The 25452-nt window shown below is 39.5% G+C and overlaps 1 protein-coding gene across 1 annotated transcript in view; it reads right to left on the bottom strand.

Annotated features, from left to right (window-relative positions):
- arhgdig (Rho GDP dissociation inhibitor (GDI) gamma) overlaps window positions 1–25167 on the bottom strand; it is a 34163-nt gene extending 8996 nt beyond the window's left edge. The window contains exons 1-3 of the mRNA XM_085405128.1: window positions 24586–25167; window positions 7465–7638; window positions 6722–6805 (exon numbers count right to left, since the gene is read on the bottom strand). Coding sequence (XP_085261254.1) covers window positions 6722–6805; window positions 7465–7638; window positions 24586–24658 — 331 coding nt within the window. The 5' untranslated portion in view covers window positions 24659–25167. The remainder of the gene's footprint in view (window positions 1–6721; window positions 6806–7464; window positions 7639–24585) is intronic.
- Between the last annotated feature and the right edge of the window lie 285 nt (window positions 25168–25452).

Genomic DNA, 25452 nt, shown 5'->3' with positions numbered 1-25452 from the left:
TTGTTACTGGGTAAAACCAGTATGGTTTCTTTGTATAGTAAAAGTGTCTCAGTTGTGTGGTGTGGTTGAATGAGTTCATACTGCAGTGGTGGCAAAGCATCCTGGCCCATTGAAAAAGCACAGAGCAATCAGAAATGCATCCACTGCCTAATCACTTTATATGTCAATTTAAACCAAACCATCAGTCCTGAGTGCTTCCTAATGGACAAAGAGAAACAAAAGAGGAAGCAAAGGAGGAGGAGATGAAGGAGAGATAGAAGAATGGGGCAAATAAAAAAAACAGATAGCAGTGATATGATGCGAGGAAGAAGTGAGGCAGTCAGAGAATCAAAGCAAGACATCTTAAAAATCCACGTAGATGTACATTTAAATTCGCAATAAATAAATAAATATAAACGCCTAACTGTTCCTACAGTATGTGGTTATGTCTTAATTTTGACAATCTGCACATCCCCTTGTGGTTTGGGAGCTTCTTGTTGCTGCGAGATAAAGTCATCAGATAAAAACCAAACATGCCATTTACCTCGGTAGCTTCTCCATCTCTATTTCTGTCTCATTTCTTTGGACTCATCTCCCTCTCTGAACTGCAGCCTGTAACCCTCCCTTTCATATAACCTCCTTTCTACCTTCCTGTGCACCTCCTTCCTCTCCCTACTCTCGTCTCAGGAGACAGAGAGAAGAGAAAAGAAGCTGGCCACCCTTGGGAGCGTCTGACTGAGAAAATAGGTCAATGTGGAAAGCTGTCTACCTGTTCTCCCCCCCTTCTCTCTTGCAAAAAAAACACAAGCAGGTATGAACACCAGCAAGTATGCATGCAAGGATACACACACACACACACACACACAAGCCTAAACCTTACACTTTGCACATATTGCACCAATGGCGATCACTGCTTGTTATTTTTTATGCCACAAAATCACAAATTTGTAATTTTCTTTGTCTAGTCAGTTTTAAGTAGTCATTCTGGTTGCTGACCTAATTCAAAGGTCAATTATAGAATTATATTCTGTAGCAGGGTTAATCATATCTATATCTTTTATTTAATAATAATAATACATGGATATTACAGCAGTGCTACATGAGCATCATACTATAGAGAAGCCTTCTACTTTTTTTATTCCACTCCATTAATCTAACAGCTACACGTGCTTGTGTCACATTCTTCAGACTAGTTATTCATTTAAAATTCATGCACACTTCATATTAAATATGATGCATTAGCGCACATTAAACTCACCAGCCGTATACAAAGCAGTCATTAGTAGTTAACAGCTGGGCGGATGTGTAGCGGCACAGCAGCGAGAAAAATGTCAAAACAGCTGCATAAGTTATGATTTTGACCCGATCCTGGTGCTGCATAAGAGTCAAAGGATCACACTGGGCTGACTTGAGAAACATCCACCCAGTGGTTGTTGATACATGTCAGTCAGGGCTATAATTGACTGATTACACCACTATCTGTTAACACTGCCTACACAATTATGCCTCTGTGTGTAGTCCAGGGTTCGTTTATCATTAGCAGCAAAGGTTATTCTGAATGGGTCAGTTCATCAAACACTTCCCACCTCATCATTCATTTTAGATGTTTTTTTCCAGTTATTTTAAAACTGCATTATCTAGAAAACCACTTTTTATGGTGAATTCCTGCTTCTCTGTGGAGGAGTGTAACCCAGGTTAATACAAAGTGATGGATTACGAAAATTAACATTTTATTTATGGCGGCCAAAGATTATAATAATATATATAATTTTTTTTTTTTTTAGTGTGTTTGTTTTAAAATAAATGGCCTAAATTTCATTCAGTGCCTGCTATTTACTGGGTGAAATTGGATTTGACATCAAGCAGTGCTATAAAAAATGTCTAAAAATGTTTTACCTTCATCCCTTAAAGCATTTTTATTAGCAAGCTAATGACAGTAGGGGCCTGAAATGTTGTTATTAAGAATTGCATTTTTGCCCTGGCACCTTTTCAAGCCAATGTGGCGAACATCTTCATCTTAAACGCAAAACATCTGCAGTTCAAGACCAGAAAGAGACACAATCTCAGCTTCACAGGTTCACAAGCTAGGACCCTCCTTGTGCTGGCCCCCAGCTTGGATAAATGGGGGGGTGGGGTTGTGTCATATAGGGTGTAAACGAGTCATCCCTTCAGAAATAAGGAGCCAGCTACTTAGCTAATAGATATGATAAGTATAAGATGTGACAATATGATAATTGTGGAGCACTCAAATCACAGAAAAACGAATCAGTAACACGTTGCAGAGCAAACATTCGGACATTAGACACCAGCTTGTGGTAAAAGTGCTCATCCTCTTTCACCTCTGTTTCATCCTCTGACGCTCAAACAGCTGAGGTAAAATATTCAGGCTAGCATCCAGTTCTTTTGAATAAATCATCATGTTTTCTGTTCACTCTCAGTCGACTTTATTATATGCATTACACATAAAGGATATACCCTTGAAGTATCACTGACATAAGACACACAGAATATAATAAATGTTGCAGAGGCTGCTTGGTGTCAAGTGTGTGTCTGAATAAATGCGCAGCAGCATGCACGCTCAGCAAAACAACCCCGGGAACATGAAAGTTTAACAAAGCCAGTGCTTGCATTTAGGACACCAAAGCACCAAATGTCAAAGTCACGGATATTGCTTTGTGCAGTGTGGCCACACAGAGTGCAATATGTGGTATACAATATATTAGAGCTTTAAGTTAGACTTTTCTACTTGGTTATAAGATATTTATTATTAAACATTATACTTTTCACAGGAAAAAAAAATCTCTATCTATATACCTGATAGTCTTGCTGCTATTTCCACTGAGACAAAAAAAACCCTTAAAAAGCTATTTTTGTGCAGAAACAATTGCATTTCTTGTGTTTCAGTGCATTAACACCCAGGCTCACTCAACTAATTAGAAATGACGAAAAAAAAATAATACAAAGAAGTGTCATTCAATTAAAACTGAAATGGATGGCAACAGTAAAGAGATGTTGATGACTGGCAGGATAAGTAGAAGATGGTTTATTCAAAATAAGAAACATTAAATAAGTGCATGTGAGCAAGAACGTGGTTTTCAATTCACGTTCTTTGATTTATATTATTCCTTTCATTTAGTTGTGATTAAACAAAATCAATGTTCAATACACAGGCCAGTTTTACCTAAAGCCCTTCCCCTTCCTGATTTTTTACTTTTTTGCATTTTTGTCACATATACATGTTTCATTTCGTCACACAAAGATAACCAGCATCAATGCAAAATGCAGTTTTTAAATAATGGATTCATTTATTGAAGGAAAAAGTTATCCAAACCTACATGGCCCTGTGTGATAAAGCGATTGCCCCCTAAACCTAATAACTGGTTTTGCCACCCCTAACAGGGAGAACTGTAATCAAGTGTTTCTGATAGAAGCCAATGAGTCTTTCAAATCACTGTGGAGGAATTTTGGCCCACTCTTCTTTGCAGAATTGTTTTAATTAAGACACATTGGAGGGTTTTTGAACATGAAGGTCATGCCAAAGCATCTCAGTCAGATTAGAATCCTAACGCTGACTGGGATGCTCAAAGATCTTCATTTTGTTTTGGGTTTTTTTTTAGCCTTAGGACATGAACAGAAGGCCAGACATTCTCCTACAGGATTTTGAAAAAGATGAAAAAGAGTTTTCACATGACTGTATATGATCCTGTTAGAATAGAATAATATATTACATAATGTAACTGGACCACAGAGCAAAGTCTGCTTTCCACCCACCTTGTTGTTGTGACAGAGACTGGGTACTTTGATATACGAGATAAATTTCACACCCTCTGGGTGAATGAAGGGACGGCTATGATTTCAGATGTTAAGGTTAGGATGTGGACCCAAGTAACCTTGCCAAAAGTGAAAGGTCCCTGATGGGATGACCAGTCAAGCGTGCAGTCAGGCTGAGTGTCTGCTTTCTCTTCTCCCCACACACTGTCAGGTCAGTAAACTCTACTATTGTGCAATATCACCCTACATTTTTTCCAACCCTCTCCATTTCTGTAACATCAATACACACACACACACACATATACACACACAGACACACACACACGCGCGCGTGCGTATACAAACACAGCCTAGAGTGCAAAATGGGATCTCTAATGCATCCACTGAAGTGGTTTTAGCTATCTGACTGCAACATGATACCAGCATGGCTTATAGTGTTATTATACTGCAGCTACTCTGTAGAGTCATGCTTTCGCCAATCTCTCTTCTTCTTTTTAGTTCAAAACATGAACATGAATATCTCAAAGATTAAATACTGATATATCCACTGGTCCTCCTTACTATCAAAATGAATCAGAATCAGTCATTTGGTACATTAAAAAATGTTGAAGTTTTGGCTAGTTCAAAGATTTTTTTCAATCCAGCAGTGTGCACTCAAATGCCATATTTGAACTCATTTCTGGTATATAGTTACATTTCACAATAACAAAAGCATGTGGAAAAATGAAATTTTACCATGAAATTCTTAGTCACAAAGATAAAGAAAAGGTTATATAATGCTAAAATTCCACAGCAATCATCCAACGTTTGTCCAAAGTTTACACAGATGGAGATAAAATGACCTGGGTTTTACATTATGAACGGAAATTTTTTTTTTTTATAGTACAGTTTGTCATATTTACTCAATCCAGCGTGGAAGTTGAATGAAAATGTCTTTTTTTCCATTGTTGTAACTTTGATCTTGAAAAATATTCCAAGTGGTTTATTTTACAGTGCTGTGAAACTGAAATAAGCATGATTCCGAATTATTGTCATTGAGTGACTTTTTTTTATTAGTGCTGGACTATATTATATTAATATATTATTAACTAGCCAGTTATCAGACATTTTTTGATGCATTTGTCCCAAATTACAGATCCTGATTCATTTTGATGGCAAGAAAGATCAGTGAAGATGGTTTTGAGGTATTCATTCAATTCAATTAAATTTTGTTTATACAGTGCCAAATCAAAACAAGAGTCGCCTCAAGGCGCTTTATATTGTAAGGTAGACCCTACAATAATACAGAGAAAAACCCAACAATCACATGACCCCAGTGGAAATAGCAGCAAACGCTTTGGCGACAGTGGGAAAGAAAAACTCCCTTTTAACAGGAAGAAACCTCCGGATGAACCAGGATCAGGGAGTGACGGCCATCTGCTGCGACCGGTTGGGGTGAGAGAAAGAAGACAGGATAAAAGACTGCAACATGTTCAAACATTTCCACAGCAAAAAAAACCAACAAAATTGAAAGGGGGTCTTTGGACCATTTTTCAAAACAAATATAACTTTAAAAGTATTTGATATATAAAGCTAAAAATTTCACAGCATTCATTATATATGTTCAATCTTTGCATTATAAACATTTTTATGCAAATCTGCAAACGTTCTCGAAATCGACAGATTTGGGATGGAATGAATAAAGCAAGGCCTCCATTATCAGTTATTAAGGTTTTTTTTGTCCGCTTGCTATGATGATGAGCATAAATGTTATTGTAACAAAAGCTTTCAGAGCAGTGCTTGAATTAAATAATTTTTTAGGAACCTTTACTCCCCGAGTCTTCACTTGTATTGAAATGGTTCTCCAGATATTTCCAGAGGTTTGAATTCCACTTCTATGGAGAAGTACAGGAATTATGACCTGGTAAACACAGTATCCTGCATTTTCCATAATTTGCGTTATTACCACTCATTAAAGCCTGTTTCCCTGACAAACTCATACATATTCCACACCTGCAGGTTGTCATAAAGGTTTCCACAGCCCACGCTGAAATAAACTCATGACTCACTATGACATCACCTTAGCCCCACACTTCATTCAGCTCCTGCAAGGCCACAGTAGACATTAAACAGCTTTAGTCATTGGATAGCTGAGTCTATCTGAACATCTTGTACATAATCAATGCCGTGTCCTTTAAAAATCTTTGCCACTTTGTAATGCAGTGTTTCTTTTAATGGGCAGCTTAGCCCAAGATTACTCCAATGGTTTTCATTTTGAAAACTTTAGATGTGGAAACATAGCATGCTCTTCAAGCTCCATACAGTCCAGCAGAGCCTTTTACTCTGAAACAAGTGCTCCTAGATGCTTTTCATCGCTCTGCATTTGTATTAGTGGGAACTGCACAGTACAAAATCAGCATTGCCTAGCAACCAGGTGACTTTTCTTATTAGCTGTGTGTGAATGTGCATGTATGAGTGACTGTGATTGTAACAGGCAGGGAAATCCTCACATCAGGGTGGGAAAGCAAACCGGCATGCACTTAAATACAGCGCATGCATATCAGACTTGTGAATACACACACACACACACACACACACACACACACACACACACACACACACACACACACACACACACAGATGTCTCTTATAGGAAGTGACATACACTTACAATTACCATTCAACACATGCACACACTGTAATTAAATATGAGAAAGATCACTCTCTGTCCTTAGTTTGCCACAGGGAGAAAAAAAAAAAGAGTATGTCCACTAAGCAAACATCTAGCTGTCTCCTCTCTCTCGAGCACTGGCACACCCACTGCAGTCTTACTGCACAAAAAATGCAGCACAGTGGGATGGGATGCCTTGCTTCAGGGCAAAGCACTAAACTGTTTAAGTGAACAGCAACACCATATCGTATCCACAGCTGGACAAGGTTAGAGAGAAAAAGTAGTTTAGTGAAGAAGTGACAAAACAGAGGCACTGGGTACCTGTCAGGTCCATAGTAATTGGTTCAGGTGCATCATCGCACAGCAGGGTCAATCTGGTCACCTTGACATTAGGACCAGAGGCGTCTGAAGAGGAGAAACAGTCCATTATTGCAGAATTCAAGTACCTGCTTGGCTTTTGTTTGTTCAGTTTTCATCTTTTCTTTTTTTCCTGATTGACTGAGCTCCACATCATGAACAGTAGCAGGGAAAATGAACAAGCTGGCCACATTAGATACCACTTATTTGATCTGTAATCAGAGGCTGGCCATTGCACTAATGCTGGAGTATCAAAAGGCATCTTAAAATACAGTATCTAACATTTAGAAGCACTAGAAAAACATCTTGTCCCAAGCTTGTATTTAGAGATAGTTTCGGTATTCAGCATACAGCTTCTCTTCGAAGATAAAGTCATTTCCCCTCTCTTTGCTGCTTTTCCATTGTCTCATTATAGCCTTTCTTACAGAATTCAATGCTACTAAGCTGTAGATGAGGTGGTGCTGAGTTACAGCAGTGAGGGAGTCAGAGCTGTACTGATATCAGCTGCCATAACACTGGCTGCTGGGTTAGAGATGCTGAGACAAGCAGGTCCGTAGGAAGTGTGTGTGTGTGTATGTGCAGGTTTGTGCATCACAAATTGTTGTTGTAAGTGGATAGTATTAAAGTATAAAGCTGCAGTAAGACTGGGCACCAGCGTGATTCATGAATCTTCCTCTTCCACGGCCAAAGAATAAACACACACCAACCTGCCATCATTGCTTCTGGCCCCAGCAGGGTCTGCTTGTACTTCACCAGACTTTCATCATCCTTGTCCAGCTCCTGAATCTCCTGCAGGGACTTTTGAGCTGGAGGGTTGTAGTTGAGATTTCGCTCATCATCTTCCTCCTCGATGGGCAAGTCATTCTTTTCAGCAATCAGACCTTTGAGAAAGAAGAAAGAATATCATATTACAGATGCACATTTTCCTGCAGTTTGCAGGCTGGGTGGGACCAGTGTTTATATCATGTACATTTCCACCCCCACTTACTCACTGTCATCATCATGTTATTTTTTTTTTTCATATTTAAACCATTAACACTAAAAAAGGCTGTTTTTAAAAAGTGAATATTGTTACACTTCACACCTTTGGACTATTAATGTTTAGATGTGTTTACTTGCAGTTGCACTACATTAGCAGGAATAAAAATTCAAATTCAAATTCAAATTTTATTTGTCACGTACACAGTCATACACAGTACGATATGCAGTGAAATGCTTGGACAACTGCTCGTGACCTAAAGAAAACAAAAAAGGAAAAGGCTATGAATAAGATAGGAAATAAATATGAAAAATTAAAAAGGGAAATAAATATGAAAAATTAAAAAGGGTAAATTTTACTAGGAAGGAATAAAATATAAATTAAAGTTAAAAAGGAAATAACTGTACAACACAAATTAGAATGAAGGGTAAATTTAACTGGGAAAGAATAAGATAAAATATATAAATTAAAGTTGAAAATAAAATAACTGTACAACAAAATACACAATATAGAACTATATAAGAATGTATGAAGAAATATAAATAAATATATACACAATAACAGCAGCTGTACAAGTATTAACTGGAAATGAAGAATATAATGTCCAGTGTTGTGCAATCCACATTATGTCTTCTGCAGTGCAAATATGCTTAAAGTGATTTAAGTGATGAAGTGAAAACAATGTCCAGAATGTCCAGTGTGTGTGTAAGAACTGTATGTGTGGGTCAGTACTGTGTGGTGGTGTGATTGAGAGACCGTATTAGCACAAACTAGCTGCTATATATTTTCTAGCTGAGTATTTCATCCATTTATTTTGGAAGCTTGTTTCTGCTACTAAAAAAAAACAAACATTGCCATGTCAAAATTTTAACTTATTAGATTTTAACCTCCTAGGACCTGGCGTCCACATATGTGACATTTTAGGTTGTCTAAATTTTGTCTAAATTTGGCCTGATATCCACTTACGAGGACATTATACTGCCACTGTTCTAACAGAATTTAAAATCAGTGGCCTCTTATTTGGATCTCATTTTTCTCAGAAACAAAAATGAGGTAAAAAAAAAAAAAAATCAGGTAATTCTTTGTTTTTACATTCATCAGGTCCAAATCACCCCAAATAGCAAAGGGAAATTAAAAATGCATGTCATAAAAGAGTTCGGGTCTTAGGAGGTTAAAATTATTTTGTTAATTTCAAGTCATTTTCCCAGAAAGTTTACATTAGTAAGTTGAAATTTTTACTTGTGGATGGGGAAAAATGTTTTTCCTTCTTTCAGTTGCAGAAACAAGCTTACATATAGCCTTTTATTTGTCTCATATTGTAGAGCATACTGTTCACATGCTATCCACATACTGAATAGCAACAAACAAACAGAGCAATGGTAGCGGTAGCAAGCTAAACACAATCTCAGTTGTGATTACAATTTTCAAAACTTGACACAGATGAGCACTTCTGAAACATTTGTAGTGTAAAACGCAATGCTGTCCATGGCAACACATCTAATCTGAAGAAACGCCTGGTCAAGTACAAAATAAATAAAAGCTAAAGGGTGTATTGTATTTGGTAACCTGGTAGCCAAATGTTAGCTAATGTTAGCATGCCTCCTTCCAACTTTTAAGAAGTTGAACCCACAGCACATGATGATGAAGAAATGTTTATTCATGCACTGACATGTTGTCCAGGGAGTCTAATAAGCTGTTATCAGAAATATGTGTGGTTAACATTTTTACATTAGCGGCACTGAAATTTCTTATTAGCATGCTAGTTACGCTAAACATGTTAACCATATGTGAGATAGTATGCCTAAAACCTAAGTATACAGTAAGCAATAGTTGTCTAAGATTACTATTTAATACTGTTGTACGCAAACACTGTGACAATGGCATCAACATCACTGACATTATCAGACAATATGGAATTACTTTGTAAGCAAAAATTTGCACTCTATCATTCTAAAACAAGTAAAGTACCAATAAACAAGTAATTAGTACTAAATTCCAAGTACTGGTACAGGTATCAAATGTGAAACGTACTCAGCCCTTAATTACCGACCTACAAAATACCTTAGGTTTGACAAGCACCTGTATACTATCAAGAAGCCAGTTATAACTGTCTGCCTGACAGTCATCTAATTGCAAGTAAGGAGAACAACCCTGTCAGCAACTTTCCTCTGCAGTAAATATTTCTGTTATATTTCTCAGGCAACACAGGCAGGATTGCTTCATGTCAGCTATATGATGCCTTTTACTCCACATAAGTCTGCTGGCTGCATCCATCCGGAGTTTGATTTCATCAGGGATTTTGATTCAATACTGAAATTTACAGACATTCGATAATGTGTTCTGCAAGCCAAAATTTCATTTCAGCATCTCCATCTCATGTGCACCTCCAGAGAGCGATGCTTGCAGGCCGGAATAGTTATATAAATGAAAGGATGTGACCAGATAATGCCACATACATGAAAGCTTGTCAGCACTGGCTCATATTTACAGGGATGTACAAAACGTCTAAAACAGGTTGTAGAATTTTGTACATTAGATATCAATTAATTAATTTTTTTTAAGTTTAGTTTATTTTTACATAGGGACACATGTGTTATATGAACCAGGCAACACCCCACAACAAAACTAGATTGCCTGTCGCTAGTTAGGTATTTATAACAACGTTTCAGTTTAATTTTAAAATTTTTTAATTATCCCAATCAGGCTCTAGGTTTGAAGGCAAAAAATTCCACATACAAATACTCCGAACACAGAATATTGTTTGACAAACAAGAGGCAACTTGCCTTTACAACTACTATATCATGCTACTAGTTACTAAGCCCAGAACTTTCACAGGAACCACAAAGTCCCTGAGCTCATTTATGTATAAACATTTATGTATAAACTTTAGATTAGTGAATGTGATAAAATGATCAGAACTTAAAAGTTTCTAAAGCACTTTACACCCTTTTTCTCTCTTGTTAATGCAGGTGAATCATCAGAATGGGCCCTGATGAACTGATTTCATGTAGCTCCCGGGCAAAGCAGTGTGCAGGTTGTGAAACTTTTCTGGGCTGAGAAGGGCAAGAAAAGCCCCGATGGCATTACGGGCCTGTTGTCAGTCACTGATGACTACAAGCCTGTAGTTCTTAAATCTCCTATATCAGTGCATACAAATCTGAATGTGTTCCAGCTTGCCTGTAGGTCAGGCAGGATTTTCATGATGTATTGGGCACTCTACTAAATATGATTCTGGCACATTTAGAGGGTGCAAAAACCTTTGCACCCTTTTTTAATTTAATTCTTCTTCAGCTTATATTTCTATTTGAGACCTGTGAGTTTTCATATCATTGATCCTGACTTGATATGTGGTTATAGCATGTGATGGTTGATGGCATTTTATCCAATCTTCTCTAATCTTCTTTCCTCCACTGGACCACCACAGGAACATGTTCTTTTGATGATTTTGTTTGTGCTCTATACTAATGAGTGTGAAAGCCAGGTACCATATTCTTAAGTAGGGAGTGCAATTGTCCTTCTTGGACTTATCAAAAACTATGGAGATGATCGTGGATTTTAGGAAGAAGCCTATAACCACCTCCCCTGTGGTGATAAAGGATACATGTGTGGAGTCTGAACTGATTATAAGCTGGACTTTGAGCTTCAGGTGGATGCTGTAGCCTGCTAGTGCATATACTTTTATCACAAGCTTTTCTTTTTCATGTCAACAGCACTTTTATGAGACATTCTTTGGTCGCGGGTCACTGAACCTAAAAAACAAAAACAGACTTCAAGCTACGTACAATGTGCAGCAAACTTGCAGATGTGACCCTGAAAGACCTTCCTTGCCTGTGCAAGGTTAGGACACTGACTGCCTGATGAGCGCACTGGATTTATTTATGTTCTGCTACTAATTGTGACTAAAGGGTTTCCCAGCGATTGAGTGTGTTGCTCACTAACAACTACTTTTGATCATAAGGTGATTGCACAGGTTGCCTGATAGAGGCAACCTTGCAAACAGTTCCAGTTTGATTTGGACTGACTGCAGTCACTCTCAGAGATTGTTGAAGGTTTCCACATAATTGCTGCCTAAGTTATAAATGCAGACAGATTGCCAACCTATTGCCATCAGTCTGAATGAGTCTTTGTCAATGAGCACATCTTGGGGGAATTGGCTCAGTTTTCTTCCAGCTGGTTATAATCTGGTTATGTTCCTGTAGAGCAGGAAGGTTGCTGAGTACAAATGTAATAGCTAAAGGTGAATTTCTGTCCATGTAGAGAGCAATCGATGGGTGATTTTCAATGATTTATTTCAGTAAATTGCTCTATAATCAGAAACACGCTGCATTTAATGGCGAACTTGAGCCCATTCAATGACAGACTGATAGCAAACTGACTTCATCTTATGGCAAAATTAATGACAGGTTTTAGAGACAGTGTTGGTGTATTTGATCTCATTTTGCAGCAAATAAATAACTGAACTGGCATCATTTTTATTGGATACTCAGATATTGGCAACTGGCATAATTTGGAGTTGAAGAAAATGGTTTAAATTACAATCGCAGTCATATCGCATAGTCAGTGAAGTATTCTGATAATATTGATCATATTGCTGGGTGCCTGTTTAGTCCACCTCTACAAGCCCCTCCTTATCAAAGGATTTAAGTTGCCTCTGTGTGGCTGCAGATAACATATGGCAAAGTGCAAATATATACAAATATACTCAAAAACCTATACATCCCAGCTGACATTTGTCTTTTGAATGAATCCCTGTATTCTTAATGTTGCATTGCCTTTTTATTGCATTTTGTTTGATGGTTATGTGATTTCTGCTGATTGTACAAAAAAATTAATTTCCCCTTTAGATTGATACAGATATCCTTGATCCTTTGTAACCACTTTACAAAGAATAATGTAGCTTTGAAGACAATAAAACATTTTCTCATTAATGGACAAACGTTTTATTCATGCTGCTTATATTTCATCACAGCCCATCAGTCATATTGGACATGCTGGAATAAAATCTCTCTCTCTCTTGTTTTAAAAAATTACATTTTATGATTGAAGTTAGCAGCACATTCTTTCTAACTTCCACCCCCCACACACACAAACATACTGAGACAGAAGAAAGATAATTTCTTACATAGAGACATAACACGGTTAGAGACACAGATGCACAATGCATACCTCTAGACCCCAATTATATGTAGAAGAGAAAACGCACACAAACTGTGCCACGCACATCTATTTAGTGCCCAGTAACAGCCCCGTGTAATAACCTCTGGTTCTGTTTTTACTGTTCATAATGAGATGACACAGTGTACATCACCCCAGAGCTGTGTGTAGAGGTAATTGGATGATATGGGGGAGTACACAAACGAACGCACTTGCTTACACACAAAACACAGAGATGCACGCAAACTGAGCGGTACCTGTGCACTGTCCTTTGAATGCGTGTCTGTTACTTACAGTAGCACCCCACCCAGTCAGGGCCAAACACGGCTGCCTTCACCTATTACCATGGCAACACTTTCAACTCTGCTTTCAGTGACATCATCCTTAAAGTGCATCTTTTTTATATGACCATATATACAGCAAGAGAGCCATCGTGAATCAGCTTTAATACTGCACATATGTTTGTAAAACGAGATGTTTAATGGTTATATTCTTTTCCTGAACCCATGTTAAGTTATTGCTAGACAGCTAATTCCCTATCATCACTTACCACACTAATGTTAATAGTTATGGAGCACTAAAAGCAATGATCTTGACTTGACACATGATTTCTTCATTTGTAGTTAGTCATCGTTGTTTAATTAAGCGAGTAAGTAATAAGCCATCCATTTGCTGTACCCACTTATCCTTTTAACAGTGTCACAGGGGGCTGGAGGCAATCCCAGTTGACACTGAATGAGTGGACAGACAGCCAGTCAGTCACAGGCCTGACACACACACACACACACACACACACACACACACACACACACACACACACACACACACACACACACACACACACACACAGACAAAGAACCGGTCATGTTTATATTGACAGGAAAATTAAACTGCAAAGACAACCCACGCAGGGACGAGAACAACATAAAGTTTACACACACAGGCCGCTGTTGGCCTATTGGCTTGTAATGAGGCTAGAAACAGCTGCCACAAAGCACCACAGGTGACTTTAGGCACATCAAAACATTTTATCTAAATGTGCCACTAAAAATTCAGTCATTACACTTTTCATCGTAAGAAAGTTTACTCACAAGGTCAAACTCAAGAGTAACTGCCATGCTTTTAAATAACTGGCAACATCAATTAGTACAATTTCTTACTTCCCAAACCGTCAAGAGCTTTTCCTGGATTTTAACATTAAATATGCATATACTGTGAAGCATTATAGACTAGGACAGCAACAGTCGCCAACACTAACACAGAAGTGGAGTTCTCAAAACTACAGTTCCTTAAATGTCTATTTCAGGCTGAAGTCAAACTCCCATGTTAAGATGCCCAACCTTGGAATAAAAAACAAGCACAGAGCCTAGTCCAATACCAGATTTGGATTAAATTACCTTGGTTCTTTTTATATAACACTGCCTTTTAAAATGTGCTAAGGCCTGAAGATATGCATTATTAGGGACATGGCCTCTTTGACCTACTTGTGGAGCCGGTACCTGTGTCACCTCTAATTTAAAGTTAATTTGACTCACTGAACTAGAACTCGTGGCTGTGTTTGTGCCTACAGGAGTATTTTAATACAATTATGTATGGGACAGTGGCGCGGCTGCCCCTCTGTTGGTCTTCCTTGGTCTCTTGTGTTCTGGGGGCCTCTGGATATCTGGGGCCTGGATCTCCTCCATACCTGCTTCATACCCTGGAGGACGGGGCTATGGCTCCCCACACTCCCTAGCAGATCGTTACATGGAGAAACCTTTGGAATGCAAGCATGCTGATCCACACAGGTATGCACACAGGTGTACACACGGGTGTTCACAGACGCGGACTACACCTTTCTTGGCTGCTGCCTCAAAGCACATTGTGCGCTGTCTATCTTGCGTGCTGCACAATATCGTTTATTATTTAGTATCTACTGTTATCTACTGCTAGCTAGTTTATTGTGATGGTGCTGTTTTTTTTATTATGTTGCTCTTTGTTGTTTGCTTTCTCTTCTGTTTTTTTTCTCCATACAGGTGATCCAGGTGTTTTGTTTGTTTGTTTGTTTGTTTGTTTGTTTGTTTGTTTGTTTGTTTGTTTGTTTGTTTGTTTGTTTTCTTTCTTCCCCCCCTTCTCACCGTCTCTTCTCCCCTTTGGTTTTCTTTCTCTCCCTCTCTTTCTTTCATTCTTTCTCCCTGTCCTATCCCCCAGTCATGTCTGTCCCGTTTGTAGCAACTGAAAATAAAATAAATTCCTAATTATAATAAAGGTCAATCAAATGGACCAATATGGCAAGGCCATGATGAGCCACTTGGTAAAATAAATCCGCTTGGCATCTTTCTTGGCCTTAAGACAACAATTCTGATGGCTAAAGATCCAAACGGGACACGAAAAAAAAAAAAATAATAATAATAATAATACAATTATGTAACAAATAATGAACCTTAGCTTGGTTAATTAACAGACCCTTCAATCTTTTAATGATCTAGTTTGATCTAGTTACTTATTAGCATATAACAGTGGTATGACTTTTACAGATTAAAAATTATGGTTATGTGTTTTTCTTCATTTAAATTTTTACTAGTGACTGATTTTATTTTCAGCAGAACCCGGACCAGCTTATCTAGCACTACTGTCTCTCAATAGTCTCCCACCAAAGATAACAGATTTATTCACAATGCATGTGCTCAACCGGACAAAGCTGTCCTCCCTTTAATAGAAAACTGACATATTTCTTTGTCTCCAAGTCAAGCAGAGTTAAACCTGTTTCCAGAGACAATAGCTGCATGTGCCACAAGATGGCAATAGTTTAAAGGATGAATGCAAAAAGGAAGATTTATGGCACAAACCTTTGAGATGCAAGGAGAGCGACTGCTTTCACTTTAGTACGCTTTAATGATTGCTATTTTTAAATTCACTAGGCAAGTATGTCTTGCCTTGCTTGCCCTGGCCAAACACAGCTGGCATACGGTTTGTACCATAGATGCAACTGGCTAACTAGCTGAGGTAAGTTAACTTAGCTGTCCATATTTAATCTAAATATAGTCATTTCTGACCCCCAAACAATGATTTTCATCATCATTCAGTGAGACTAAGCAAACTTTCTAGTTGAAGAGTGTTTTATTTTAATACAATACCTAAGTAAATCATTTTACATTGTTGATAAAAATCTCTCTTACTTGCATAGTTACATTTAAAATCATGTGGCATGTAATATATGGATGGTTCATGTCTTCATGAATGATTCAGCCACCTGTATTTACATATGAAACCCTGCAGTACAAGCAGCACGTGAGTGTGTACGTGCTCGTACATTAACACACACTGCAGGGCAAACGTGTTTCTGAGCTGCTATTTAAACCAGTTTCCTCTCTGACATCTGAGAGCTCCTCTTTGATCTCCAGACTGCTGACCTGTCACACTAACTGAATCAATTACCATTTATTTTAAAAAGCAGGATATAGTCCACAGTGAAACCGCCTGAGTGTTTTAACATGGATTCCTTTTGAAGTTGTAGCATTTGATGGAAACTTGTCAAGCTTAGCAAAATATCTCCTCTGTTTGAACAGGTTACATTTTGACATAGGTTATATTAAATCTGTCCCAGTTAATCTGGTTCCTTATGGTGACATTGCTGCAAAATACATAGATGCAAAGTTTTCTAAAGATAAAAATCTTACAGAAAGAAAAGCTCTGTTTTTGTCCAAAAGTGATTCAGAAGCTTCATTAAATCTAAACATGCAGAGCTATAAACTTCCCATATTGTGTGAATCAGAGTGTGTCCATGTGGTCCTCCAACTGTCTCAGCCCCCATCTGTGAAGTGGTATTTACTGGTGGATTTTCTTTGATGCTCATAAAACTGCATCATTAACCCACTTGCTTTCCAAACTATCGTCAGCTTCACTGAACATACTCGCTGCTAAACGCTACAAGTTAGAACCAGCCCTTTAAAATAAATATTAAAATCACAGATTTTGGTGTATCGAATGTATGTTTTCAGTTTGTTTTTGTCTTGTTTTTTAGAAAAAGGATGAAGAGAGTGCTTCAAAGAAACAAAAGATACTCGTCACCCCTAAAATGAACTTTATTGCTATTCCACAGAGTAGGTATTTATTATTCATGCAAATTTCTAGGTGCCTCTAGCTACAGTCTGAGAAACAGAAATTGATACTTAAGTCACTCTGTCATTATTTATTTTCTTCGTTTTTATTTAAATAAATGCAAATTTCAGTTTTTAAAATGCAAAAACCCAGTAGTCAAATCTCAAAGTTTAATAGTGTTTAAAGGAAGAATTAAAGCCTTGCATATGTAAGTAGAATCACAAGACACATCTGCCGGCATTTACAGCTAAACCAACATGTTTAGTGAAAGTCAACACAGCAATCTGTTTGGCGGAGGAGAGGGGGCTTCAGGGGAAGGAGGATACAGAGAGGACTGAACACATGAGAGCTGAAATGTATACTAATGGAGGCATGAGTCACAAACATGAGTGCACGCATTAAAGTTGTTCTTTCATTGGTTCCTTGGTGATGCATGTCTACCAAATCTACAGTATAGTTGATATACTTCGGATAATTTTTTAAAGGTTTAGCAGAAATTAATAGCAATAAAAACAATTAGAAACATTACTTCTCAGCTGATTTAACATGACAGCGTCAGGTTTCTCTGTGAGTGACTTTGTGTTTCTGACATCTGGTTTCAAGATGCCAAACTCTGGGCTTCCAAACGTGAAGAAGAGCAAATATTTTTGACTTTTAATTCCATTTTCATAAGGTTTACAACTTTTCCTATCAATAAAAACCTCCTTGAAGGCCATTTATACTAAACCAAAGTAACTAAATAGTAAATAAACAATAACATGAGAAGAGTTCCTGTTTTTCACTATGTAGAATAATGTAGTAGAAATGTGTAATTTTTATAGTGAGTCCTCAGTAGAATTTTTTTTAAACCACACATCTGTTACTTACAGTGCTAACAGATTTCTTCCATTTACTACACCAGCATTTCTTTATCATGTAGAAAAACTGAAACTTACTGTGGAAACGTTTTTTTCTTATAAAAAGATATGTGAGCGATTAAATGCGTAGTAAAACATCTTTACACTGACAGAAGGGGGAGTTTCACTGGTCTGACCCACTTAAGATCTAAGTGGGTTGAATACGGCCTGCGATATAAAATATTTCCAGTTTTTCGTTTTAGCTTAGCTATTCTTAAAAAGCTGCAGGCTGGAGTGGATTGTGGACAAATGAGCTGTTCATCTACACAATGGAGGCTCTGGGATGAAAATCCAGGTTAAAAAAATAAATCTTCTTTTGATATTTATTTAAAATAACATATCGCAAATGGAGCATTGTCTTGTAAATGGAAAAGGAACCTTATTGTGAGTAATCAAAGTTTCACGTCCACGACGTTCCTGCGTCTGTTTGCATAATTGCTTCCTGTCTGCCCCCTCATCTCTTAACCCAGATAACTGTTCACTGTGTCAGAAACACACTTATTCTTCTTTGTGTGTTCGATGTACGTCTGTGACAGAGCGTGTGTGCCCTCAGTGTTGATGTGCTGGGGGGGTCTATAGTCCTTTGAGACACTCTGTCACTGCTCTGTTCTAATACTATAACGAGACCTCTGGGATGCACACGCAGACTTACAGTGGGGCAAAAAAGTATTTAGTCAGCCACCGATTGTGCAAGTTCCCCCACTTAAAATGATGACAGAGGTCAGTAATTTGCACCAGAGGTACACTTCAACTGTGAGAGACAGAATGTGAAAAAAAAAATCCATGAATTCACATGGTAGGATTTGTAAAGAATTTATTCGTAAATTAGGGTGGAAAATAAGTATTTGGTCACCTCAAACAAGGAAAATCTCTGGCTCTCACAGACCTGTAACGTCTTCTGTAAGAAGCTTTTCTGTCCCCCACTCGTTACCTGTATGAATGGCACCTGTTTGAACTCATCATCTGTATAAAAGACACCTGTCCACAGCCTCAAACAGTCAGACTCCAAACTCCGCCATGGCCAAGACCAAAGAGCTTTCGAAGGACACCAGGAAAAGTATTGTAGACCTGCACCAGACTGGGAAGAGTGAATCTACAATAGGCAAGCAGCTTGGTGTGAAAAAATCAACTGTGGGAGCAATCATCAGAAAATGGAAGACATACAAGACCACTGATAATCTCCCTCGATCTGGGGCTCCACGCAAGATCTCATCCCGTGGGGTCAAAATGATCATGAGAACGGTGAGCAAAGATCCCAGAACCACACGGGGGGACCTGGTGAATGACCTGCAGAGAGCTGGGACCAAAGTAACAAAGGTCACCATCAGTAACACACTACAACGGCAGGGAATCAAATCCCGCAGTGCCAGACGTGTTCCGCTGCTGAAGCCAGTGCATGTCCAGGCCCGTCTGAAGTTTGCCAGAGAGCACATGGATGATACAGCAGAGGATTGGGAGAATGTCATGTGGTCAGATGAAACCAAAGTAGAACTTTTTGGTATAAACTCAACTCGTCGTGTTTGGAGGAAGAAGAATACTGAGGTGCATCCCAAGAACACCATACCTACTGTGAAGCATGGGGGTGGAAACATCATGCTATGGGGCTGTTTTTCTGCCAAGGGGACAGGACGACTGATCCGTGTTAAGGACAGAATGAATGGGGCCATGTATCGTGAGATTTTGAGCCAAAACCTCCTTCCATCAGTGAGAACTTTGAAGATGAAACGAGGCTGGGTCTTCCAACATGACAATGATCCAAAACACACCGCCCAGGCAACAAAGGAGTGGCTCCGTAAGAAGCATTTGAAAGTCCTGGAGTGGCCTAGCCAGTCTCCAGACCTCAACCCCATAGAAAATCTGTGGCGGGAGTTGAAAGTCCGTGTTGCTCGGCGACAGCCCCAAAACATCACTGCTCTCGAGAAGATCTGCATGGAGGAATGGGCCAAAATACCAGCTACTGTGTGTGCAAACCTGGTAAAGACCTATAGTAAACGTTTGACCTCTGTTATTGCCAACAAAGGTTATGTTACAAAGTATTGAGTTGTATTTTTGTTATTGACCAAATACTTATTTTCCACCCTGATTTACGAATAAATTCTTTACAAATCCTACCATGTGGATTCATGGATTTTTTTTTCACATTCTGTCTCTCACAGTTGAAGTGTACCTCTGGTGCAAATTACTGACCTCTGTCATCATTTTAAGTGGGGAAACTTGCACAATCGGTGGCTGACTAAATACTTTTTTGCCCCACTGTATATACAAAAAGACACACATAGCTGAAAATAAAAAGGAAGCTTACAGGCCTCTGCACAGCCAGTAACAGCTATAATATGACTGAAAAAGGCTGTAAAAGCATATCGGGAGACTGTGCAGGCAGGGTTTGTTTCCATCTGTGGAGCTGCTGGCAGAGTGTGGTCTCTCCTGCCACAAATGACTGCACTTGATCCGTCACCTCTACGATTTCAGAGGGGTGATGCAGACATCCTGTCAACACTGGAGACACTCGTAACACTTAATCATGCTAACCAGCAAAGCACTGTAATCTCTGTCCCCGTTTTGCCCTGCTGATGAAAAGCTGAGATGACAAATAAATGAGACCAGCTGCTGGTCATATTGGCACATTCACGAGTGACAGTCCGTCTTTGAAATAACATAATGATACTGCAGACATCATTCAGTATGATTTTCACCTGCAGTTTGCAAAGTGCTCAACTTCCTTTAACCTCTGAAAATTCTCTTTTACTCATGACAAAAACTATAAAGTGTGCTATTGTTATTAGAAGAACACCATGCATGCTAAATTGTTTACATCTGTTTTCCTAAACTAAATCAAAATTGACTGCAATCATAATGTGGGGTTTCTTCATATCATCGCCATCTGCAGCCATCAAAAGTTTTTCAGTAAACCCGCTTATTCTGTCAAAACCCAGATCTCAAGCAGGACAGCATCAGTAATAAATCTCTATTATGAGACAAAATTGGCTGATTGCTGGATCAAGAAAATTCCTCCTTATATGTGAGCCAAGTCAAAAGAGGCTGAAAGGTTGAAAATGTCATTTTCACCATACCTTCTAAATGAACCCAAACATAAATGTGGAAATCAACTAATGCAATTTGTTCTGACATTAGGCAGTATATCCCCCTAGTGGCTGTGATCCAATTCTCATTCAATTTAGTAAGTAAATAAAAAGTAACAAGAAAGAGCAGCGCTGGCTTTTGCCAGAAAGTAAAGTCAATGTGTCATCCTCCAGTTCCAAGACGCTTGTGGTCATAACACCATGGTGCTGTTCAGCAAAAAAAACCCTGACTCACTGCATATAAATTTAACAAAAATGAAATTTAACAAACCTCTAATAAATAAAGTCGAAATTCAGGTGCCCCTTTTTGTCATACTGATGCTCTCCCTCTGTTGTCTCCCCCTGCTGACCATCAGAAGGACTGCAGAAGGACTGCTGAGCTCCGTATTCTTGAAAATTCACAAACTAAGGTTTGCCATATATTTAATGTTGCGATAATTAAATGTAGTTCAATTACGATTATTATTTCAGTTCAGTTCAGTTTTATTTATTTAGCATCACTTCACAGCGACACTTGCCTCAAGGCATTTTATATTGTAAGGTGAAGATCCTGCAATATAAGAGAGAAATCCCAACGTTCAGATGGCCAACTATGAGCATGCACTTGGCGACAATGGGAAGGAAAAACTCCCTTTTAACAGGAAGAAGCCTCTGTGAACCAGCTCAGGGAGGCCATGTGCTGCGACCGGTTTGGGATGAAGAGAATGAGAAAGAAAGAGAAGAGAAAAGAAAAGGGAGAAGACAAATGTTAACATAGTGTTAATTATGGCAAATGTTAAATATGTAGTTGTGGTATATGGACACATATGGACTACAGAAGAACTGTTCCGTCCATCATAGCAGGTCGAGTAGCCGCCTGAAGCTATAGCAACATAACTAATGGTAGATTCAGGGTCACCTGATCCAGCTCTAACTACACGCTCTATCAAAAAGGAAAGTTTGAATCCTAATCTTAAAAGCAGAGAGGGCGTCTGTCTTCCCAATCCAACTTGTATTACTGCTAACACAGCAATGGCATCTTTACCTTGCAAGCTAATGTATCATTATGCTTGATTATCCACTGGCTTTCGCAAATTTAGTCATATGAGCAGACTGGGGAAATGAACCTGCACCCTTTAATCATCATCCTCTTTTGTTAATGTTTGGCACACACGCACACACAGACACCCAGGCGCAGTAATATGTCCACAGCTGCTCTGTCAGCCTTGATGAGACAGCAGGTTGTCTAATTGACTGACTTGATTGCCCTCATATGTGTCTGTTCACCCATAAAAACCTCATTTATCACTAATAGGACAAAAAAAAGGAGGCGGGATGATGAACGTAAACAGATACCAGGGATAGCTCAGTAGGTAGAGTGGTTGCCCCATGATCGAAGGTCGGGGTACGACTCCACTGAACAGCTACCCTGAGGTACCCTGAGCACACTGCTCCCCGGGCGCTGCATTGGTGGCTGCCCACTGCTTCACTGTGTGAATGGGTTAAATGCAGAGGAGTAATTTCCCTACGGGGACTAACACATACACATTATTATTATTAGATACAGTGGTTTTCTTAGATCTCTTATCTGGCACCTGACAGCATATGTGCATGCAGACCTGAGTGGTGGAAGTGAGCAAGAGACGGCAAGACAGGGGAAGGATTAGGGAGGGAAACGCGGAAGTTATGTTGTTGAATCTAAAGAGAGAATAAAGAATATTTGGATGAAAAAGAGGGGCAGACGTGAAGGAAGAAGGAGGCAGGTATGGAGCATCAGCTCTATTCAGATGGAAAAAAAGGAAAAAAGTGACAGTATAAACGAGAAAAGAGGGGGAAGCAAGCATGGGAATCACGTGGGTTATAAAATGCAGAGGGACTAGAAAAGAAAAGAGATTTCCATGAGGCATTTTCAAGGCCTGCTGCTCGCTGTGTGAGACAGTGTTTGCTGATTGACAGCTCAGGAAAAGCGTTCAGCCACTTGGGCCTCACCCACTCATCCAGTGTCTCTCTCTGTATCTGCCACACATACACACAACACTCTTTGTAAAATATCGTGAGCTGCTCCCTTTTCTTTCCAGGTAACAGCTGCTGACAGAACACGTCAATCTCAAGGTATCCCTCTGCTTTCTTTGTTTTCTGGTGATGTTTATTTTTTTTTCCAATACAATAAATCCCCATCTTCCTTCTGCCCAGTTTCTTCCTCACCTGCTCTAACCATTTCCACCTTCCCTCTTTGCTCTCTTATGTTTCTTCGCTCTCTTTCCACCACAAACTCCACTGATATGCTTCCCATTCATCCTAGCTTTATCATTTTGCTCCTTCGTCTTGCCGTTTATCTTCCAACTCAGTCACCTCCCACGTTCCTATCAAATTCTCCTACACGTCCTCAAAATTCTGTCCTGGCCAAATGACGATATTTGATGTGTCATATCCACAGGGAAAAAAATGTACAGAGGATGCAGGGTGCAGATTTTTTTTGCATTTATCTTCAACAAGAAACGATGCAAAGATTACCACAGTCAGATTTTGATTGTAAGGAACTAGTAAGTGTAGCATGTTTAAGGATATTGGACATGATATGATGAATGCATCTAAATGAAGGCATGGAAGCATGAGCGAGTAATTTTACTTTGAAAATCCTAATTAAAGGTAGATTAACAGAGAAAAACTGTCTTCAGTTCGAGAAATGAAAAGCAGCTGAACTTTAGGCCGCCCGAAACTGAAGCACTGAGCATTCAGTCTGCAGGAGAAACACTGCTGCACACCTGGAGCGGCACGATCACGTCAAACTGCTGTTTGAAATTCATACAGTTAATAGAATAGATTATCTGTGCCTTTCTTGGCTCTGAAGCACATTACTTCTCCACTTAAGAGACCTCACTCTCACCGCTCCTGTGGCTCTGTCCTTAAATCATGCTCGTTTTTCTTTTCTAAACCTTATAAAACACACACTTATACACACACCTGTGTGAAGGGAAACCCCAGCGCTTTACCACCATCTGGTACTGCACCAGGGTTCAACAATACTGCAGTGTAACAGACACGCTCGCACAGTTTTATCTTGCATTTATTATAGTTTTGCAAATGCAGAAGATGCTGTTAAAAGTAATGCAGAACGTTGGTGATGTAATATGACTCCTGCATACTCTGTGTAACCTTCTAAATGCACACACACCCACACACTGACGCACACACCTTTTTCCCTCACCATTCCCATTAATGAACAGACACATTTTTACAAAAAATGTCAAAAGCTGGCAGCATGCATGCAGATGCACATAAAGACATGCGCATGCATACACAAGCCACACACATGCACACAAAGAGACACGCGCAGGATACTGTAAGATGTGATCAATAGCTATTGATCTGCCACCTTTGGCTTGTCTTGGCAGCGCTTCATGTCAGACATAAAAATGTCCACACCCGGAAGAATGGAGACAAATTGCACACAGACTCACAGATACACACACACATACACATATGAACATCTCTTAAACACACACACAGAAATTAGATTTTATCTCTAAATCATGAAAATTCAGCACAAATCGATAACTGATTAGCAGCAACATTAACTTCAGTCACTGAAGTTACATTAATTCACACACACAAAGACACACACACACACGCTCGCGTGCACTTCTTCATCGCCTCACCTCTGTAGCACATAGTTAGCCAGAGCAGCTCCAGCACCTGACCACCAAACTCACACACATCCAATCCCAGCATGGTGCCTCTCTGCGGGGCTTTACTCTGTGAGATGGCAGGCTGAAGTAGAACCAGAGAACCTCCACAGGTAGCAACAAAGTGGCAGAGCAGGGATCGATTAAAAAAAAAAGAATCCACAGAAGTGTTTGAATAGAAAGAAAAGAGGTCAGGCAAGCATCTCTTCCTCTGAGGAAATAACAAGAAATACGTATTTACAGGTGTAGAGGGTTAAAGAGAAAGAGGTCCGGCGTGAGAGAAACAGCAGAGGGAAGCAAGGAGGTATCCTTGGGTGTGGGTGTGGATGTGATAGGATGTGTGTGAGCTAGGAAGAGAGAGAGAGTGAGAGGGTGGAGGGAGGTCGAGGGAAGGGAAGCAGCAGACGTGAGAAGCAGCCGGCTTTCTGCGCTGCTTCTAGTCTTACATACACTAGAGTTTAGTGACAAAAGGAAAAAAAGAGATCTAAAGGCTGAGGATGCTGTCAGCTGTTTCTGGATGCAGTAAGGGTGCTGGAAGAACAGCGGTAGGCAGACGCTGGCTCAGCCGGCAGAGCTGTCTGCAGTTTAGTGTGTGTGTGAGTGTGAGTGTGTGCGGTGCTCAGACGCTGGCTATCGATTCGCAGACAAGCATGGAACCCCTCCCCTCCTGCATCCCTCCCTCCCCTCCTCATGCCATCAGCCCAGCGACTGCAATGAGCTCATCCTTTTACCCCCCCCCCCCCACACACACACACACACACACACACACACTCTCCCCCTCCCTCCTCCGCTCTTCCTTGCATCCCCTCCTTCCTTTCTTCCACACCTCACTCCTCGCGC

The sequence above is a fragment of the Rhamphochromis longiceps genome, linkage group LG4 (genome assembly GCF_057381845.1).
Source record: "Rhamphochromis longiceps isolate RC_006_pf linkage group LG4, R_longiceps_female_GT1.1, whole genome shotgun sequence".
NCBI classification, from domain to species: domain Eukaryota; kingdom Metazoa; phylum Chordata; class Actinopteri; order Cichliformes; family Cichlidae; genus Rhamphochromis; species Rhamphochromis longiceps.
The sequence above is the reverse complement of the archived record's forward strand: the minus strand, read 5'-3'. Positions and strand labels throughout refer to the sequence as shown.